At 43.7% G+C, this 19211-nt stretch overlaps 2 protein-coding genes across 2 annotated transcripts in view; both read left to right on the forward strand.

The window, feature by feature from the left end:
* Positions 1–933: 933 nt before the first annotated feature.
* MRPS17 (mitochondrial ribosomal protein S17) lies at positions 934–3888 on the forward strand. Its single transcript, XM_041750792.1, has 3 exons — positions 934–1065; positions 1510–1649; positions 3090–3888. The coding sequence occupies exons 2-3, from the start codon at positions 1527–1529 to the stop codon at positions 3357–3359; spliced, it is 393 nt and encodes a 130-aa protein (XP_041606726.1). The 5' UTR covers positions 934–1065; positions 1510–1526; the 3' UTR covers positions 3360–3888.
* A 3515-nt stretch (positions 3889–7403) lies between these two features.
* Positions 7404–19211, forward strand: part of NIPSNAP2 (nipsnap homolog 2) — a 35011-nt gene continuing 23203 nt past the window's right edge. The window contains exon 1 of the mRNA XM_041748119.1: positions 7404–7801. Within this exon, the coding sequence (XP_041604053.1) occupies positions 7710–7801 (92 nt within the window). The 5' untranslated portion in view covers positions 7404–7709. The remainder of the gene's footprint in view (positions 7802–19211) is intronic.

A 19211-nucleotide genomic window follows, 5' to 3' on the forward strand; every position in this document is an offset into this window, starting at 1 on the left:
ACTGCCTGTCAAACCCCAGCACGCCTGCCCATGCTCTCCATCTGCCTCACAGGCCCTCTCCACATCCCATGTCCATCTCCCCTCAAGCTGTAGCCCCTGTTCAAGGGCGATGCATTGCTCAAGTGTCCTCCTCTCTGCAGACTTATGCAGTCCTTTCCCAAGGTTCCATTACCCACAGCCGTACACTTGTCTCCTCACCCATCCGTCCTTACTGGACTGTGGGCTGTCTGGAAGCGGGAGTGTCCTGTGAATCATCTTTTTGCCCAGCGCGGAGCGAGAGAAGTCGTACACCTGCTGGCTAAAAAAGAAACGGGTGTTGGACAGACTGATGTATGGGAGAACTCTTAATTTCCCGGTCCTCCCTCAGCAGCTGCTAAGACGTTCCGGCGGTCAAGCACGGACCACACCGCCACCGCGGCCCTCAGGTCCCCGGAGCCTACTGCTCTGTTTCTCTGAACTCCCTGACTTCCCTGTCCTCCTCGGTCTGCGAAGACTAACGGCCCGTCTAACTTCCTCCTAATCGTCACACACAAATATGTGCCAATGCTGGACTTCTCTCCGTCTCGCGGATATGGAGAAATAACACCGAAAATCAAATTGGGCACAAAATCCTACTGAAGTTTTTCTTGAAAGCGGACGTGGGGCAGAACGCGTAAGTCTAAGCATTTAGCGGCGTTGGATGAATGAATGAGGTTCCTCTGATTTGGAAGGCCTTGTCCGAGTCTGGGAGCCCAGCATAAGAAGAGGAAACCGAAGGGAATAGTTAAATAAAAGACCGGAATACTCCAGCGGCCCCGCGCATGGAGAAAAGTCAGGGACGAACCTCCCGGTCATAGACGGTCCGGGGTTCCTTTAAGGGGAAGTGGGCGGAGCCCTGCCTTTACCCCGCCCATAGCTGAGGTGACACACGGTCCAATGAGAGGAGACGTCTGACGCGGAGCTACTTGCGTGACGTCATCACGCTCTGAGGCGCTCCGCGGGACCCGCGCGCGGAAAGTCGCGCAGCTGCCGCAAGGGGTGAATTCGGGGGAGAGAGGCGGTTCCCGGGGCGTGCCTGGAGGCGCGGTGAGTGGCCTGACCCCCGGGTAGTGCGGGGTTTGAGGATCGGTCACCCCAACGAACCCGGGCCCGGTCGGACGCACCCAGAAAGGCAGCCCCCTGGGAAGGTGTCCTGCGAAGTTGGGCGCCAGAGCTCTCCGCCAAGTCCTCTGGGCTGCAGCCGGGCTGGAGCCTTCGGGATAGGCGAGAAGGACCGGGCAGCGAGGGCCCTCGTGCACGAGCGCTGTGGAGCGCGCAGAGCTCACCTGCGAGCAGACCCTGGAGAAACTGAGGCCTAGATGACCGTGACACCTTTGTAAACGGTGTCGAGATGAGAGCTTGGACTGAGGAAACAGTGCTGATTTCAGAAGGCTGACAGAAACCGTTGCTGAACGTTAGCAGTTCGAGTAACAAAATTCATCTGGTGAGTCCTAACCACCAGCATATTCAACGTTGAAATTTGTTTTTCAGGTGACCAAAGCCACAGAATGTCAATCGTTCGTTCATCCGTCCACGCCAAATGGATCGTGGGGAAGGTCATTGGAACAGCAATGCAAAAAACAGCTAAAGTGAGAGTGACCAGGCTTGTCCTGGATCCCTATTTATTAAAGGTGAGAGACGTCCCTTCTTCCGGTGGCTTTGATAAAACACCACCATGTTCTGAGCAGAGAAAGGTCCCCATCAGTACAGATAGACCGACCATCTGCTGCAAGCCAGACACTGGGCTGATCTGTGGGTGTAACAAATTGAACTGATCGTGGTTCATTCTCAAATTCTAGTGACACATACGGTTAATTTCAACTCAGTCTGGTAACTGCGATAGTCATTCCCTGTGCAAAGTACTGAGAGCAGGGAGCAGGACATCTGTTTCTTCCCACATCGCTGAAGAAGAGCATCCTTAAGCTGAATCTCAAAAAGGCTCTTATTCAGAGGACCGGGTTTGGAGGAGCCATGATGAGTGGTTTTTGGAAGTTCTTTCAGCCATTAAAGGGTATGAGACTGTACAGGGACAACACATGGTTTGGCAACGCCAAGTGCAGAGCTTGACCCTAAGTTGGCACAAACTGTTGTTGACTGAATGCAAGAACAATGGGAGCTGGGTGACAGAGGTCTTGTATGTGGTATTCAGGGATTTCATCCTATGAGTAAAGGAAGACAGAGACATAAGGATGAGGACTGGAGATAAGGAAGTGGGTAAGAAGGCTATTACAAAAAGTCTGGGGATTCCTGGGTGGCGCAGCGGTTTGGCGCCTGCCTTTGGCCCAGGGCGCCATCCTGGAGACCCGGGATCGAATCCCACATCGGGCTCCCGGTGCATGGAGCCTGCTTCTCCCTCTGCCTGTGTCTCTGCCTCTCTCTCTATCTCTCTCTCTCTCTCTCTCTCTCTCTCTCTGTGACTATCATAAGTAAATAAAAATTAAAAAAAAAAAAATTTAAAAAAAAAAGTCTGGAATGGATATAAGGACCTGAACAGTCCTTGGAGCAATGGGAATGGAGTGAGAAAAGCAAATTTTAGAAAGAAGGGACAGGGTCCTTGATTTGTTAGATGTGCAAGGGAGGAAGAGGAAAGTGCCAGGGATGGTTCTGCATTCCAAGTTGGGTGCACAGGTAGGTAGAAATGCTCTTTGTTTTCTAGGATGAAAAACACAACAGCAGAGGGTTAAGGGTATGGGACACCAGGTGAGTTAAAGAGCGAAATAAAGTGGTATTTTATTAAACACAACAACAGCAGGGCACCTGGGTGGCTCAGTGGTTGAGCACCTTCCTTTGGCTCAGAGTGTGATCCTGGGGTCCTGGGATCAAGTCCCACATCGGGCTCCCTACAGGGAGCCTGCTTCTCCCTCTGCCTATGTCGCTGTGTCTCCATGAATAAATAAATAAATAAAATCTTTAAGATTTTATTTTATTTTATTAAGAAGAACCCCCCTTAACTGTATTTTTTTTTTTCTCCAAGTCCCAGTTTGTTTTCTGTGCATTACTTTTTCATAGCCTATACTGCATGGTCAGATCACAGATGGGAACTACTGATTTGTTCCTCTTTCTCTCAACAGTATTTTAATAAGCGAAAAACCTACTTTGCTCATGATGCCCTTCAGCAGTGCACAGTTGGGGATATTGTGCTTCTCAAAGCTCTACCTGTTCCACGAACAAAGCATGTGAAACATGAACTGGCCGAAATCATTTTCAAGGTTGGACAGGTCATAGATCCTGTGACCAGAAAACCCTGTGCAGGAACTACCTACCTGGAAAGCCCAGTCAGCTTGGAAACCACCTGCCTAACAAAAAATCTAAAAGAACTCAATAGTTCTTCAGCACAGTGAAGGAGGATTGGAAAAAGGAGCCAAAGGGAAAGATTTATAAGTTTGCTTTATGGAAAAAGAAATTTTTCTAAGTTCCAAACTGTCCAATTTCTGTTCCAGTGTTTATGGAATAGCTAAAAGTAAATGAAGTAAAGACCTTACTAAATTTTTCACCAAAGTTTAAAGTCATGTTTAAATTTCCTTTTCACTGGACATAAAGTTTCCTCTTACACTAAGTGTGCCCAGCATTCCCCTGCATTGTTTTGTAAGTTCACTGTTTTAGAAGCTGTATTTTTTTTCATTCAAAGGAATCTTGAAATTACCTTAGAATCTTTATTCGGGGAAGAAAAAAACCTTTTGATATTATGAAACCAATCAGACCACATTAGGTGAATATTTATTTTTGGTGGCATATATTTGAAATTAATTTAAATTGTTTTCTATGATTTAGCCAGTTACAAATGGAAATAACAGATTCGGGTCAGACTTTATCAGATTACAGTCTGTATTAAAAATGTTGACACATAGAAAATAAAACTTGAAAATTCTATCACTTTTCTTTCATCCTGTATTCTAGAGTAGTTTCATAGGACTGAGTGCATATAATCTGATACATTGATGAAGTTTTAGAGTTTCTCACACTGTGCACTTGAGTTAGAGAGGTTTTTTTTTTTTGAGTTGGATAGTTTCAATTTTGTTGCTGCTTTTTAATAAACTATGAACCTAGATTTTAACCTGAAGAAACAATGAGTTATATATTTCAGTTTCCTGGCTTCTAGAAACTTGGAGCATATTTCGGTGTAACTAATATGTGTATTGTACAAGCACAGGGTTTCAGCAGTAACCATAAGCACTGCCCACCCACTCAAGGCTCATAGTCTAGCAGGGGAGGCATGTGCATGTTTCTTCATAGGAGAGAGGCACTTGGTGGGTTGGGGGAAGAAATTAGGATAACTTCCCGGAAAAGGCTAGATAGTGCTTGAATGGAATCTTAAAAGAACAGTCTCCAGGCTAATAGGTGAGGGTTGTGGAAAGGGCATTCTAGGTAGTGTAAAATCCTGAAAATATGAGAGAAAGGAGCATAACCAAGGGGTTCTGCAAGCTGATGACGACTGCTGGGACATTTTGAACATGAGTGGAGCTCAGGTAGAGAAATAGGTGGAAATTATACTGTAAGTGGTTGTGGGTTTTTGACATTTTTAAAGAGAATGATATAATTAGATTCACACTCCAATAAAAGTAATAGCATCGGTGTAAAGAATGGGACTGAAAGGGGAAAGATTAGAGGGATAGAGACAGATCTGTTCAAAGATTAGTCCTAAGATCAAAACTGAACTGGGTGAGGAAAGAGGAAAAGAGGTTAGATAGATGATGTTCCAACAAGCAAAAGAGTGTCTAGGTCTCCGACAGGTGGGGTTAAATGGAACCTGTTATCCCGGAAAAAACAGGACACCTGTGCAAGCCATCTCAAAAACCTCATATTTAAAATGCTTATATATACTCTTTTTTTAAATCTTAAGATATTTTTCCTAATAATCTTGGTGTAAAAATTATGTTCCAGGAATATGCCCTGTATTTCTTTAGTGGCATTGAGTAACCTAAGCTGTACACCTGTGAGATAAGAGTACTTCCCCATCCCCTGCCCCACCAGTAAAAAGCATTGGGTTAATGGTCCTCCAGAGCAAGAGGATAGTGGAGGGAAAAATGCAGAGTAAGTGGCCTAATTCTAAGTAGCACAAAAGCAACATCAAGAAATATTTACCAAGCTTACATCTCAGGGAAAAAAAATTTTTTTCAGGAAAATATATTTTAAAGCATTGGTCTCTTAAAAAATAGCTGGGAAGTTGGGAGAATGTGTGAGAAAGTCACAAAGGGCACACCGACATCACTGGCTTGAAGAAGCTTGCTTCCTGCAGTGGAGGATTGGGACATGTACTTTCTGCTCTGGGGAAAGCTTATTTTGGCCTCCCTTTTGGGTCTAACAGCTTTCTTTCTTTCTGTCTTTCTTTCTTTTTCTTTTTCTTCTTTCTTTCAAGATTTTATTTATTTATGACAGACAGAGAGAGGCACACAGAGGGAAGAAGCAGGCTCCATGCAGGGAGCCTGACGAGGGGGGGGATCCAGGGTCTCCAGGATCATACCCCGGGCTGAAGGCAACGCCAAACCCCTGGGCCATCGGGGCTGCCCTGTCTATCCGGGTTTCTTAACCAGCTCACTAAGCATAAGCCAGTTGAGATCAGGAACCCGCTCAGCCACACAGCCTCTGGTCTCTTGTCCTGTGTCCCTTGGTCTTTTTTCTAATGGCCTCCAAGAGATATGTATGTCCCTGGTCTGGAGCAAATCCTTGCCACTCCTCCATCCTTTATGACACTTTATGTCCTCCATGATGGCTCCCTGACATTATTAACATGTTCAAATAGTCCTCCAGTCAGAAAACTCCAAAGCTGCCTTTGCCTCCAGGAAGCCCAGCTCCTGCCCCCACCCCTCTTAGGCAGAGGCCTGCCTGGATCACAGAGACGTCCCAGCTTTGCAGTCCTGAGGGCAGTTTCCTCTTGGCCTCCGCAGATTTGGACTGCCCTCCAAATGCTCCCCTCAGGCTGGGGCCTATTCCTTGTTTCTCCCCCTTCTCTCACTGACTCCCTTTCTGCCTAACTTGTCTTGGTTGCAGCTTTCAAGGTTATATTTGTGGCTTTTATCTTACCCAGGATACATTTTCCCTAAACCATGCCATCATGACCTGCTTCTTGGCCTGAGATGCCCTCCCTTCCATGGGTCAACTCGTGTCCCCTCAGTGCCCTCTCTCATGTCGCCTCTTGTGAGCCTCTTCCTGCCAACACTTGACACACTCGGCCAGTTGTTGGTTCATATCCTGCCCTAACAGATGGGGGTGGCAGCACCAACCAAGGTTGGGATGAACGGGAACAATGTAGTCCCTAGACCACGAGATAACTCCAATATGTTTACATCCAGAATGATTCTTTTTAATTTAAATTCAATTTGCCAACATATAACACCAGTGCTCATCCCATCAAGTGCCCTCCTTAGTGCCTGCGACACAGTTATCCCATTATTCCCATCCACCTCCCCTTCTGCAACCCTTTGTTTCCCAGAGTTAGGAGTCTCTCATGGTTTGTCTACCTCTCTGATTTTTCCCACTCAGTTCCCCTCCTTTCCCTTATAAGGAGTTTCCCTCCTTTCCCTTTCACTATTTCTTATATTCCCCATATAAGTGAAACCATATGATGTTTGTCCTTCTCCGATTGACTTACTTCACTCAGCATAATACCCTCCAGTTCCATCCACGTCGAATCAAATGGTGGGTGTTCATCCTTTCTGATGTCTTCCATTGTATACATACAGCATATCTGCTTTCTCCATTCATCTGTGGAAGGACATCGAGGCTCCTTCCACAGTTTGGCTATTGTGGACGTTGCTGCTATAAACATTGGGATGCAGGTGTCCTGGGTTTCACTACATCTGTATCTTTGGGGTAAATTCCCAGCAGTGCAATTGCTGGGTGTAGGGTAACTAACTATTCTTAACTCTTTGAGGAACCTCCACACAGTTTTCCAGAGTGGCTGCACCAGTTCACATTCCCACCAACAGTGCAAGAGGGTCCCCTTTCTCCGCATCCTCTCCAACATTTGTGGTTTCCTGTCTTGTTATTTTCGTCATTCTCACTGGTGTGAGGTGGGATCTCATTGTGGTTTCGATTTGTATTTCCCTAATAAAAAGCAATGCGGAGCATTTTCTCACATGCTTGTTGGCCATGTGTATGTCTTTAGAAAAATTTTTGTTCATATCTTCTGCTCATTTCATGACTGGACTTATCAAATTCAGCACCCAAGCAACGAACAATCCAGAATTTTTTTTTTTAAAGATCTTATTTATTTATTCACGAGAGACACAGAGAGAAAGAGAGAGAGGCAGAGACACAGGCAGAGGGAGAAGCAGGCTCCATGCCGGGAGCCCGACGTGGGACTCGATCCCAGGACCCCAGGGTCAGGCCCTGGGCCGCAGGCGGCGCTAAACCGCAGAGCCAGTACTGTACAGTAACGTCTGCTCATATTTCTCCTGCGCAGGCGGGTCAGGACACCCAGCTTCTTCCGCAGCGGGCGATGTCCTCTCCTGCTTCGCCGTCAGTTGCCCCTGGCGGCCACGCCCTCAGCCCCCAGCCCCGGCGGGCCGAGCCCCGCCCCGCCCCGCCCCACTCGGCGGGCCCCGCCCCGCCCCACCCCCGCCTCGGCGGGCCCGGCCGGGGGAGGGGTCGCGGTGGTGGCCGTGGGGCGGCGGCGGCGGCAGCGGCGGCGGCGTCGGCGTCGGCGGCGTCAGCGGCGGCCCGCGCGGCGGGAGCCCAGGCGCCAGAGCAAGATGGCGGCGCGAGTTGTGCAGGCCTGTGGAGCGGCCTGGGCCGGCGGCGTCCTGCGGCGGGCCGCTCCCTGCAGCCTGCAGCCTGTGCTCCGGTGAGCAGCGCTGCCCTCCCGGGACCGGCCGCGGAGTGGCCGCCAGGGCGGAGGGCGCGGGTCCACGGCCCGCCAGCGCTCCCTTGAGCAGGCCCCGGGCAGCGGGGGCCGGGGCGGGGCGCGTGAGGGCCTCGGCACAGTCAGAGCGCTGCCCCGGCCGGCCGTGCTCAAGGTCACGGCGGGGACGGCGCCCGGTGCCCAGGCCACGTCCGCGCGCCGTGTGGGCCTGGCCTGTGGGACCTTGACCCGGCGCGACCCAGGCCCTGGGCTCGGCATCCGGCTGCCCGCGGGCGCCCAGGGCGGGCTGTGCGCAGGGCCTGGGGTCCGCTCTGCGAGTGGCGCCGCGGACAGCACCGAGCTCCAGGGGGGAGAAGAGCGCCTGCCGGTGAGCCCCGGGAGCGCGGGGGCGTCGCGGGTGGGCTCGGCGCTGCCGGCCGTCGGAGTGGGGTGGAGCAGTAGGTGACGATCAGGAAGGTTTTACAAGTCATCAGCCCCAAGTAGGCCTTGGGTTCAACTTTAGACTTTTTCTAACCTCTGTGGATTAAATATTCGGCTCTCTTGAATTCATCCCTCTGACACATCCATGCCCTGTTTTCCATCAAAAACCAAGCTCCTACTGACTTACATAGATTTGCTTTCTTGCTTTCTTTACATTTGTCACTTAAACGTTATCTGTGGTTTAATAACGAGCCTCTAGAACTAAATTCAGTTGCTGCTTAACAAAAGAGTAAAGGGACTGCCTGTTCTTTAAACACTTATTATGGGCCAGAGAGTTTATTTAATTTAATCCTAGTACCAATCTTAAGGAAGTAACAGGATCTGCATTTTATAGATGAGACGTAACCTCCATGGAGGTGAGACATCCAGCTGGAAAAGGCATTTGAACTCAAGTTTATCAGGCTTCAGGCCTGGCACCCTTCCCTCCCTAGGACTAATGTCCACCTTGTGTTTCCAAATTTTTTTTTTTTTTAAGATTTATTTATTTATGATAGACACAGAGAGAGAGAGAGAGGGAGGCAGAGACACAGGCAGACGGAGAAGCAGGCTCCAAGCACTGGGAGCCCGATGTGGGATTCGATCCCGGGTCTCCAGGATCGCGCCCTGGGCCAAAGGCAGGCGCCAAACCGCTGCGCCACCCAGGGATCCCCCTTGTGTTTCCAAATTTGATGTTTATGTTTCCAAGTTGATGAACAAATCAACCTTTTATTTTCATTCTGTTACTGAGCATCTGCTGTGTCTTATTTTTTTTCACACAGGTGATAAGAAACTGTGAAATTTATATTTTCTTTTTTCCAAAAAGACCCAGCATATTCACCTATAGATCCCATAGTCACAAAACTAGTAAACTGGAGATTTGGACCTGGGTCTGCCCAGTACCCCCACTTCTTGTGAAACTGAAGCACAACATGTCAGCTCTTGGATTACTCTCTCAGGCCCCTTGTATCTTTTGACTGCCTTAACTGTAGATGTTCTTTAGGCCTCAGTCTAGACCCAATTAATTCACTGCTTCTACAAATACTGAATGTATATGAATGTATATGTCTTTGAAGTTTTGTGGAACTCAGCATAATAGTCATGGTCACTATGCCCAGCAAGCCATATGGCAGAGGTAAAAACCCATACAGACTTAAAGATTGAGGTAGTGGTGTGAGAGAACATCAGGGAACCTACCACATGAAATCATGGAAGGCCTCTCCAAGAAGCTGCCATTGAGCTGCAGCCTGAAGGGTCAGTGCGCAGGAAAGCCCTGACTGGGAAGGAGTGAGGCATACCAGCAAGCTCCAGAAAAGCCTAGGAAGGGGAGCATAGTAAAGGGAAGAGAGGCTAGAAGACAGGTGGCAGGGAGCAGTAGCCCCATAATTCCAGGCCTTGCAAGCCATTTTAGAGAGTTTGGAATTTATACTGAAAGCCATGGAAGACATTTAAAGATATAAATTCTAGTGTGACAGGATCTGGCCTGTGTTTTTAACATACCAATCTGATTTGGAAAGCAGACAGAATCAAGGGTTGTGGCCAACTGGGCAGATGCTGGTGCCATTTCCCGAAAGTCCCTTGTTCTACAGGCATATGAGTGCCCATAATGTGCCAGGCGCTGTTGGGAAATATCAGTGAATAAAGTTGTTGCCATCTGGGAGCTTGCTCCTAATTCAGAGAAGGAAGAACAGGAAGGAAGAATCCAGAGCACTTCTGAACCTGGTAAAGTTGGAAATGGCTGTGAGCTATTCAAATGGAAAGGTATTTGGCCTATTTGATCTATTTGACTCTTCAAAGGAGATGTCTGGACTACACGTTACATTTAGGAGTTGTCAGTATATAGGAATGCTAAATGTTGATAGATATGTATGTTTTGTTATACTGTTTTGCATTTAATTGAAAATTTTCTTAATAAAACATTATTCATAGGAATGGATGAGATTGCTTGAAGAGTGTGGATAGAGAAAGGGCTGAGAAACAGGCTTTGAGATGTCAACATCCACAGGCTAGCCACATTATGGAAAGAGCCCAGATGTCTGTCCACCAATGAATAGATAAAGAAGATGTGGTATATATGTACAATGGAATATTAGTGATCAAAAAGAATGAAATCTTGCCACTTGCAACATGGAACTGACGTGTATTATTGTAAGCAAAATAAGTCAGAGAAAGACAAATATGATTTCAGTCATATGTAGAATTTAAGTCACAAAACAGGGAAGAAAAAATAAAGTGAGATACAAACAGGCAAACCATAAAAGACTCAGATATGGAGAACAAAAAGGGATGGGCATTAAGGAGGGCACTTGTTGGGATGAGCACTGTGTTAGTTATATGGAAGTGATGAATCACTTAATTCTACTTTTGAAACCAGTACTACAATTGAATGAAATTAAAACAACTTTCCCAGGCTAAATGTAGGAAGGAGAGGGAGCAAGGGAATGTGGGAAAGCCAATGAGGTTGCTGTTTGTGGCAGTGCCCAAAGGGAGGTATTTCAAGGAGGTGGTGGCCAGCTGTGCCAGATGTTGCTAAAAAGTAAAGATGACAGAAGACTGGATTTGCCCATAGGGATCCGTGTGTGACCTTGCAAGAGGGATTTCAGAAGGGAAGGATGCTGTCTTCCCAGGAGATATATGCTAGCACCTCTTACCTAGCTCTGCTCAGTTACAGGCCTGGAGTTGCATTTGCTTCGTGGACATTGCACTAATGTCCTGCTTGAGATGCTTACTGTACCCAGAATTTAACTCATCTGCCTCCTGCAGAGCCTGCCTGTTCTTCCTGGGTTCTCTCTCAAGTACTGGCCCGTCTTCCATTTCGTGGCCGCAGGCCCACCATCTCCCAGCTAGACACTTGCCAGATCTGTCAGTTCTACCTCCAGCATGTCTTGGCTCTGCCTTCTCTCTCACCATCTCCCTGGTTCCCTTGCCTAACTCTTGGCAACACTTGTCTGGAGTCCCATGAAGAGTGAGGACTTGAAGCTGTTGGTGAAGGGGGCAACTAAAGAATTCTGAGCAGAACTTTTTCCTATAGGAAGATGTCCAATACATAAACCTGGGCTGGGTACTGCTCCCTTTTCTTTCCCATCCCATCCCACCCTTGCCAAGGAAAACTTATAACAGTTTGGGAACAACTGGAGATAGTTTAATGTATGAAGGGGACATTAGAATTATTCTTTTCCTCAGATGTGAGCATTGTACCATGGTTTTGTCTTTATTCTCAGGAGGTGCATGCTGAAGCATTTAGGGATAAAGTACTGTCATGTCTATACTCTGCTTTCAAATAGTTTGGTAAAAATAAGGAAATCTATATAGAAAATTTAAAATGATAAAATGTCACTTTTTTCACCTACGTGCAGGATATAGAAGTCTTTATTATACTGTTCCTTTGTCTTTGTGAAGTTTTTTTTTTAAGAGTTTATTTATTTGAGTGGGGGCAGGGAGGGAGAAGGATACCTCCCACTGAGCAGGGAGCCCAGCGTGGGGCTCAATCCCAGGACCCTGAGATCATGACCTGAGCTGAAGGCAGATGCTTAACCAACTGAGCCATCCTGGCGCCGCTTCGTACAATTTTTAAAAATAAAAGGGGATAGTTCTCTGAAGAGGAGAGGAGGTTTGTTGGGGTAGCAGGAAGGTTGGTGGTGAGGAGGAGAGTCACATAATGACTGCTTTCATGCAGCTGCCTCTCTCCCCCTCACCTCCAGCTATATTCACATACTCCTGGCTTTGGCAGGTATGGTTCTGCTTCCTCTCATGGGCATCCACCTGACAAGTGTTCCTCATCTTTCAAGTTTTCAGTTCAACATGTGCTTCTTCAGAGAATTGGTTCATGTCTCCTCCAGGCCAACTTAGACTCCGTTTCCTCCGCCCCCCACCCAGCACAGCCACTACCTTCTGTGTCCATTGAGGAGCTTATCTCACGTTGGGCTGTGATCTTGGTTGTCTTTCTGCTCCCACCAGCAAACTGAGCTCTGTGAAGTCAGGGCCAAGGATATTCATCTTTACATCCACAGCCTAGCCCAGTGCTTGGCACAGGCACTGCACCGTCAATAGTGTTTGGCGCTCAAATGAATGAAGTCCATTTCACCACTGCTGCCTCATCCTGTGGTGTCTGGTAAATTTATTTCTCATCTGTGATTTGCTCCAACTAAACCACAATACTGTCTAGACACCGAATCAGGACCCGTGTCTTCTTTTTCACCTCAGGAATATCTTTTGAAGGTATTTCTTCCCTTTCCTTCCTACTCCCATAACCGTAATCCAGGACTCTCCTTTGGTCCATCCAGTGAATATTGAACGCCTCCTGTGCCTGGCACTGCTGGACAGGGCCACCAGGAGGAAGCCCAGAAGCCACTCTCTGGGCCTTTATTGTTGCAGTCTACCTACCACACCACTACCAGGCTGCTTTTCACACCTAGATCTTTTTTTTTTTTTTTTTTTTACCTAGATCTTTTTTGAAAACGTGTTAGCATTGCTGGCTGCTGGGTATGGTGCACAAGAGCCTAACCACCCTGCCCCCTTGCCTTTCTGTTCTTTCTCCCACTATCTTCCCACACCCGGTTCTCCTGCCTTACTGAACTCTTTGCTATTCCAGAAATATGCCAACAGTTTCACGGACTCCATGCCCCTGAACATGTTCCCTTTGACTGGAATTATTGCCTGCTTTGTCCACCTGTCTGTGTTGTCCTCTTAAGACAGAGCCAGAATGTCTCCCCTGGCATTCCTCTCTCTCCTTACAAGCCAAGCCAGTGGTCCAGTGGTGCATCCCCATGAGCTCCCACTGTGTGTGTGTGTGTGTGTGTGTGTGTGTGTGTATTTTAAGTTTACAGTATCTGAGACCACTCTGGGTGTTTACTGGTTATTTCCTGAGACTAAATAGGCAAGGCGTCTATCTATCTCATTCACCGTTATATCCACAGAACCTGGTACATAATGCTTATTTTTTTAAAGATTTATTTATTTATTTTAGAGAGAGAGAGAACATGAAGGGGAGAGGAAGAGAGAGTCTCAAGCAAACCCTGAGCTGAGTGTGGAGCCCGACGTAGGGCTTGATCTCACCTGAGATTATGACCTGAGCTGAAACGAAGTCAGACACTTAACCACTTGCGCCACTCAGGTGTCCCATGGCACATAATATTTATTCTACTTAAAGTCTGATGTTTTGTGGGGCACCTGCTGGCTCAGTTGGTAGAGCATGCAACTCCTGATCTCTCCAGCCCCCAAGTTGGTTGTAAAGATTACTTAAAATCTTTGAAAAACAATAAAAATAAAATTTGATGTAATGTAGAATGTGCTACTCCCTACCTCTTCACCCTCTGTGAAGTGGGATACAACATTTGTATGATGTTACAAAGACTACTGATGGTGCTGTTTGTCCTTCTCAGTGAAGAACCCCAGCCCAGATCTTATCACCCTGACAGCTGTTGGCACAGCTGCTCGGTTCTCTTCCATGATTCAGCTTGGACAGCTAGATGGACAGGGCACGTTAGGCAGCTTTGGTCACTTGACACTGAAAAGATTTCACAGTTTGACCATCAACTGGGGTCAGTGCAGGACTGGACTGTTTTTTATTTGTCGAGACAATTGCTACTCAGGTCAACAAGCAAACAGCACTCGGATTGTGTGTCCATGCTGCTATTTCTTAGGCTTATCTGTAGATTACAGTGTTTCCATATCCCTTACCTCATTTTACCCATCTTAAAGTAAATTTCTTTGGTGTTATTAAAACCTGGGAGAATGCTCAAATGGGGAGATTTATGTTTGGGGGGATCCCTTATTAGAATATTTTGAACTTTATAGTTAGATCTGGGTTCATATTTTCATTTTGCCACTTCTTAAATCATGTCATTTAAATTCTCTGAGCCAAGCTTTAGAATGTGGTAATAACCTCTCTTGCTAGACTGTACTGTGGATTGAATGAGATGACATAGAGAAGCTACCTAATTCAGTGCCTAACAGGAAGTATTTATTAATTTGTAACCCCCTTAAATTGTAAAGAGGAGGAAAAAATTACTTTGAGATCTTGCCCCTTCCAAATTTAGTTTGCCAATATACCTATGTGTCTATCCTATAAAAGACTCTCTAAACATGCACTTTTATAGCTGACTTGTAAGTATAAAAGTATTATATGTACAGAGGCTATACAATGAAAAGAAAAAACTCTACTCCCACCCCATGCCCAGTCACATTCCCCAGATGTCACTACTATTGACAGTTCATGTTGTGTATTCATGGTACTGTTCTGTACCTGTTTTTTCCACATAATTTATTTCAGAAATATCAACATATCAATGCATGTAGATCTAATTTATTCTTTTTAGTGATATCATTCTATTCTGATTTGGGATATTTCAAATTGAGTTGACCAGTCCCTGTTAATGGATATCTAAATTGCCTATACCAGGAAAAACCTGGAAACAAGGTACTAATAAATGTTCTCAGTTTATAGGGTATTAGATGTCATAGAAATTAAATATCTGTATATATACCTGCTGATGCATGTCTGCATTTCTGGAAGTATCCATTAAAAACTTACTAGTGGGGATCCCTGGGTGGCGCAGCGGTTTGGCGCCTGCCTTTGGCCCAGGGCGCGATCCTGGAGACCCGGGATCGAATCCCACGTCCGGCTCCCGGTGCATGGAGCCTGCTTCTCCCTCTGCCTGTGTCTCTGCCTCTCTCTCTCTCTCTCTGTGACTATCATAAATAAATAAAAATTAAAAAAAAAAATAAATAAATAAAAAAAAAAAAATAAAAACTTACTAGTGGTTGCTTTGGTGAATATTTGTTATTTTAAATGAAATTCCCTAATGCTGATATTTTTAGAAACTTTAATTGTACCCCTTTCTTATAATAGTTATTCCTATTTCTTATAATAGTTATTCCTAAGCTCTTAAAATTTATGTAGACCCCCCTCCCCAATTTTTAAACACAGTTTCTGTCTAGTGAACTTAAAAAATAAAATAAAAAACTGGAATTATATAGTCTCATTAACAAATCTTAAGACTTTTTACTTTGTATATCACTAATTTTATATGCTTACCCTTGTGTTTCATGGTATTATTAAGCAAATATCTAAAAATAAATCTTTAAAAGATTTAAATTGGCAAAATGTGTTTGTTTTTATTTGTTTTTTTATTTTTTTAAGATTTTATTTATTCATAGAGACAGAGAGAGAGAGAGAGAGAGAGGCAGAGACACAGGCAGAGGGAGAAGCAGGCATCATACAGAGAGCCTGACATGGGACTCGATCCAGGGTCCCCAGGATCATGCCCTGGGCTGCAGGCGGCGCTAAACCGCTGCGCCACCGGGGCTGCCCTGTTTGTTTTTATTGACATAAATTTTACCCTGGTCATTATGGAGAATTGCCTTCAGAATTTATTTATTTATATAATCAGAATGAATTGAAAAGAGAAACACCGTATGGTTTGAGGTTTTGCTAAAAAGCTAATAATTTTATGTATAATTTATTGCTTTTTTTTTTTTTTTAAAGAAACACATCTTTATTTATTTTTTTATTTATGATAGTCACAGAGAGAGAGAGAGAGAGAGGCAGAGACATAGGCAGAGGGAGAAGCAGGCTCCATGCACCAGGAGCCCAATGTGGGATTCGATCCCGGGTCTCCAGGATCGCGCCCTGGGCCAAAGGCAGGCGCCAAACCGCTGCGCCACCCAGGGATCCCTAATTTATTGCTTTTAATCAAAAAAGTAGATTTAAGAACTTCAGTTTTTAACCTTTCACCATATATCAGGTGCTGTCCTAACTGCTTTAAGCGATTTTACTAGGGGACTAAATATGTACTTAAAAATATGCAAAAGTAAAGGCACAGCATAAGGAATACAGTCATTGATATTGTGAGAGCAATGTAACCAGATAAGAGCTACACTTGGTGAAAATAGCATAATGAATAAAACTTGTCAAATCACTAAGTTGTATAGCTGAAACTAATGTAACATGGTATATCAATTGTGCTCAAATTTTTTTAAAAATGTGTATTTATATATATATATATATACACACACACACACAAGCAAAAAAACAGTACAGACATATGAGTAAAGCCATGTCTCTCCTGCCTTAACTCTCTATCCCTCCCTGAGGGATACCACCATTAACACTTTCTTAATTCTAATAAATTTTAGCATATATTAAAAGCAATGTGTAAGAATGTCCAACTTGTTTTTACAAATATCACTTAGAACTATTTATTTTTGTCCTGTACTTACAAGAAAAATTGCATGTACAGTACTACTATTAACTTACTTTACCTGTTTAATGAGTTTGCTGCTTTTTAATCTTTGAAGGATTGAAAAAGTACTCTTTTATATTAATTGATTATTGTAGAAAACATTTTATTGATAATATTATGTTTGTGTATTTTATGTTTGCAGATTTGTAAGCTTACATCATTCAGAAGTCTTTTTATTTGGTATTAGCTATTTGTTTTTATCTGGTTTTTAGCGAATACCAATGATTGGTTTTTAAAATTAAAAGAACTTAAAAAACAAAGAACATCTTAGGAGAAAATTGTAATGTTTGTTGATTTTTTTTTTTTTGCAAAAAAAAAAAAGGCTATTAACATTTGAAATGTAGTATTATTTCTAAAGCACCATAGTTGAATAAGCATAGGAATTTTTGTATTGTTGTAATGTAGAATGCACAAGTTCATCTCATAAAGCATTGGGGAATTTGCATCTTCTGAGAGTTTTTCTTCCCTCTTCTTTAAATTCTTTAAATTCTTTTCTTCCCTCTTTCTTTAAATTCCAGGTCCTCTTCCTTAATACCTGGGGTCACTCTCCCTTTTCTTCTTACATTGCTTTGTAGTATCTGTAGCCTTAGCAGGCCTGATAAGCAAGTTGGAAATAGTCTGTAGAAAATCATGTAATGTTTCCTTAGAAAACCTCCAGAAAAGGCTCATACCAGCCTGTCAGCATCCCAACCTAAGATTAGAATTATGATTATGCTGTAATAGGCCTGGACAGAGACAATGGCCATCAGTTACAAAAGGGAATATACAGAGAGAATGGGCACAGACTCAAAAGGCTGCATCTACATTATTCTATAAACAAGACATTCTGGATAAAGCAAACCCATAGGGACATAGAACAGATCAGTGGCTGTTAGCAGTTGGAAATGGGGAGAAGTGTTAGTTACAAAAGGAGTGGGAGATACAAGTTTCCAGTATGGAATGAATAAGTCACTGGTATGAAAGGTACAGCACAGGGAACATAGTATGTAGTGTTCTAACAGCCTTGTGCCTGATGGTAGCTACACTTGTGGTGAGCACAGTGTAGCATATAGACTTGTTGAATCACTGTGTTGTACACATAAAACATGTAACAATGTTATCAACTATGCTTCAATTTTTAACAACCAAAAAAAAGGAATTTTAGGCAGTGAAGGAACTGTTCCATATCTCACTATGATGGTGGTTAGAAAATTGTGCATTTGCCAAACTTGTAGAACTGTATGCCAAAAAAAGAGTAAATTTCACTCTATATATAAATCTGAATTAAAATGAGGAAGATAAAAGGACACAGCTTGTCATTTGATTGTGATTATATAAGATTAGACAATAAGTCTCATCCATGTTCTAGTTTTTTTTAATTGAAGTGTAGTTGGCATACAATATTATCTAAGTTTCATATATAACTGAGTGATTCCACATTGATCTACATTATGAAAATTATTACAATATTATCAACTATTCCCTATGCTATATTTTTTCATCAGATTGTTTTTTGGTGTTGAGTTATATGAAGTTCTTAATATATTTTGGACATTAACCCCTCATTATATAGATCTTTTTATGAATATCTTCTCCCATTCAGACTTTTTATTTTGTTGATGATTTCCTTTGCTGGGAAAAAGCTTTTTAGTTTGATGGAGTCTTACTTGAGATTTTGTTTCCCTTGACAAAGAGAAAAAAACAAAAAAATATATATATATATATATATTGTTAAGACTGATGTCTAAGAGTTTACTGCCTATGTTTTCTTTTAGGAGTTTAATGGTTTCAGATCTTACATTTAGGTATTTAATCCACTTTGAGTTTATTTCTGTATATGGTCTAAGAAAGCGGTCCAGTGTCATTCTTCTGCATGTGGTGAAACTCTTCCAATCCATAAGCAAGGAATATCTTTCCATTTATTAGCCTCATATTCAGTTTGTTTCATCAGTGTCTTATAATTTTCAGAGTGCAGGACTTTCACCTCTGTGGTTAAATTTATTCTGAGATATTTTATTCACCCAGGCTCTAATTTTTTAAAATCTTGTTTAGGTTATATATACCTACCCTATAAAAGACTCTAAGCATATACCTTGAGATATTTTTGCCAATTTTTAAGTATAAAAATAGGTATATGGAAAATTGTCAAATAGTCCAGAAGGCTATGTAATGAAAAGAAAAAACTCTACTCCCAACCCATGCCCAGTTCATATTCCCCAGATGTCACTACTATTGACAGTTTACTTTGTGTATTTATGGTAGTGTTCTGTACCTGCTTTTTCCACATAATTTATTTCAGAAATATCAGCATACCAGTGCATGTAGATTAGTAGAAATTCAATTATAAGGTGAAAATTAAAAATTATGTGTCAATAAAATTTGTATTCTTAGGTTTTTGTTAGAGTTAAGCCTGATTCTAAAGTTAATTGAGTTCAGGGGTAAAATAGCGTTTTAATTTTTTTTAAGATTTCATTTATTTATTTGAGAGTGAGAACAAGTTGGAGGAGAGTGAGAGGGAGAAGCAGACTCCCTGCCAAGCAAGGAGCCCGACTCTGGGCTTGATCCCAGGACCCCAAGACTATGACCTGTGGTGAAATCAGATACTTAACCAACTGAGCCACACAGAGTGCTCCAATATAATTTTTTAAAGAAAGAATCTAGGGGATCCCTGGGTGACTCAGCAGTTTGGCGCCTGCCTTTGGCCCAGGGCGTGA

Source organism: Vulpes lagopus, chromosome 3 (assembly GCF_018345385.1).
Source record: "Vulpes lagopus strain Blue_001 chromosome 3, ASM1834538v1, whole genome shotgun sequence".
NCBI classification, from domain to species: domain Eukaryota; kingdom Metazoa; phylum Chordata; class Mammalia; order Carnivora; family Canidae; genus Vulpes; species Vulpes lagopus.

What these genes read in the sequence shown, in the direction of transcription:
- MRPS17 (XM_041750792.1), top strand. Translation starts at nt 1,527, where the DNA reads ATGTCAATCGTTCGTTCATCCGTCCACGCCAAATGGATCGTGGGGAAG. An exon ending in TGGATCCCTATTTATTAAAG is followed by an intron (nt 1,650 to 3,089) that starts GTGAGAGACGTC and finishes TTCTCTCAACAG; the next exon opens with TATTTTAATAAGCGAAAAAC.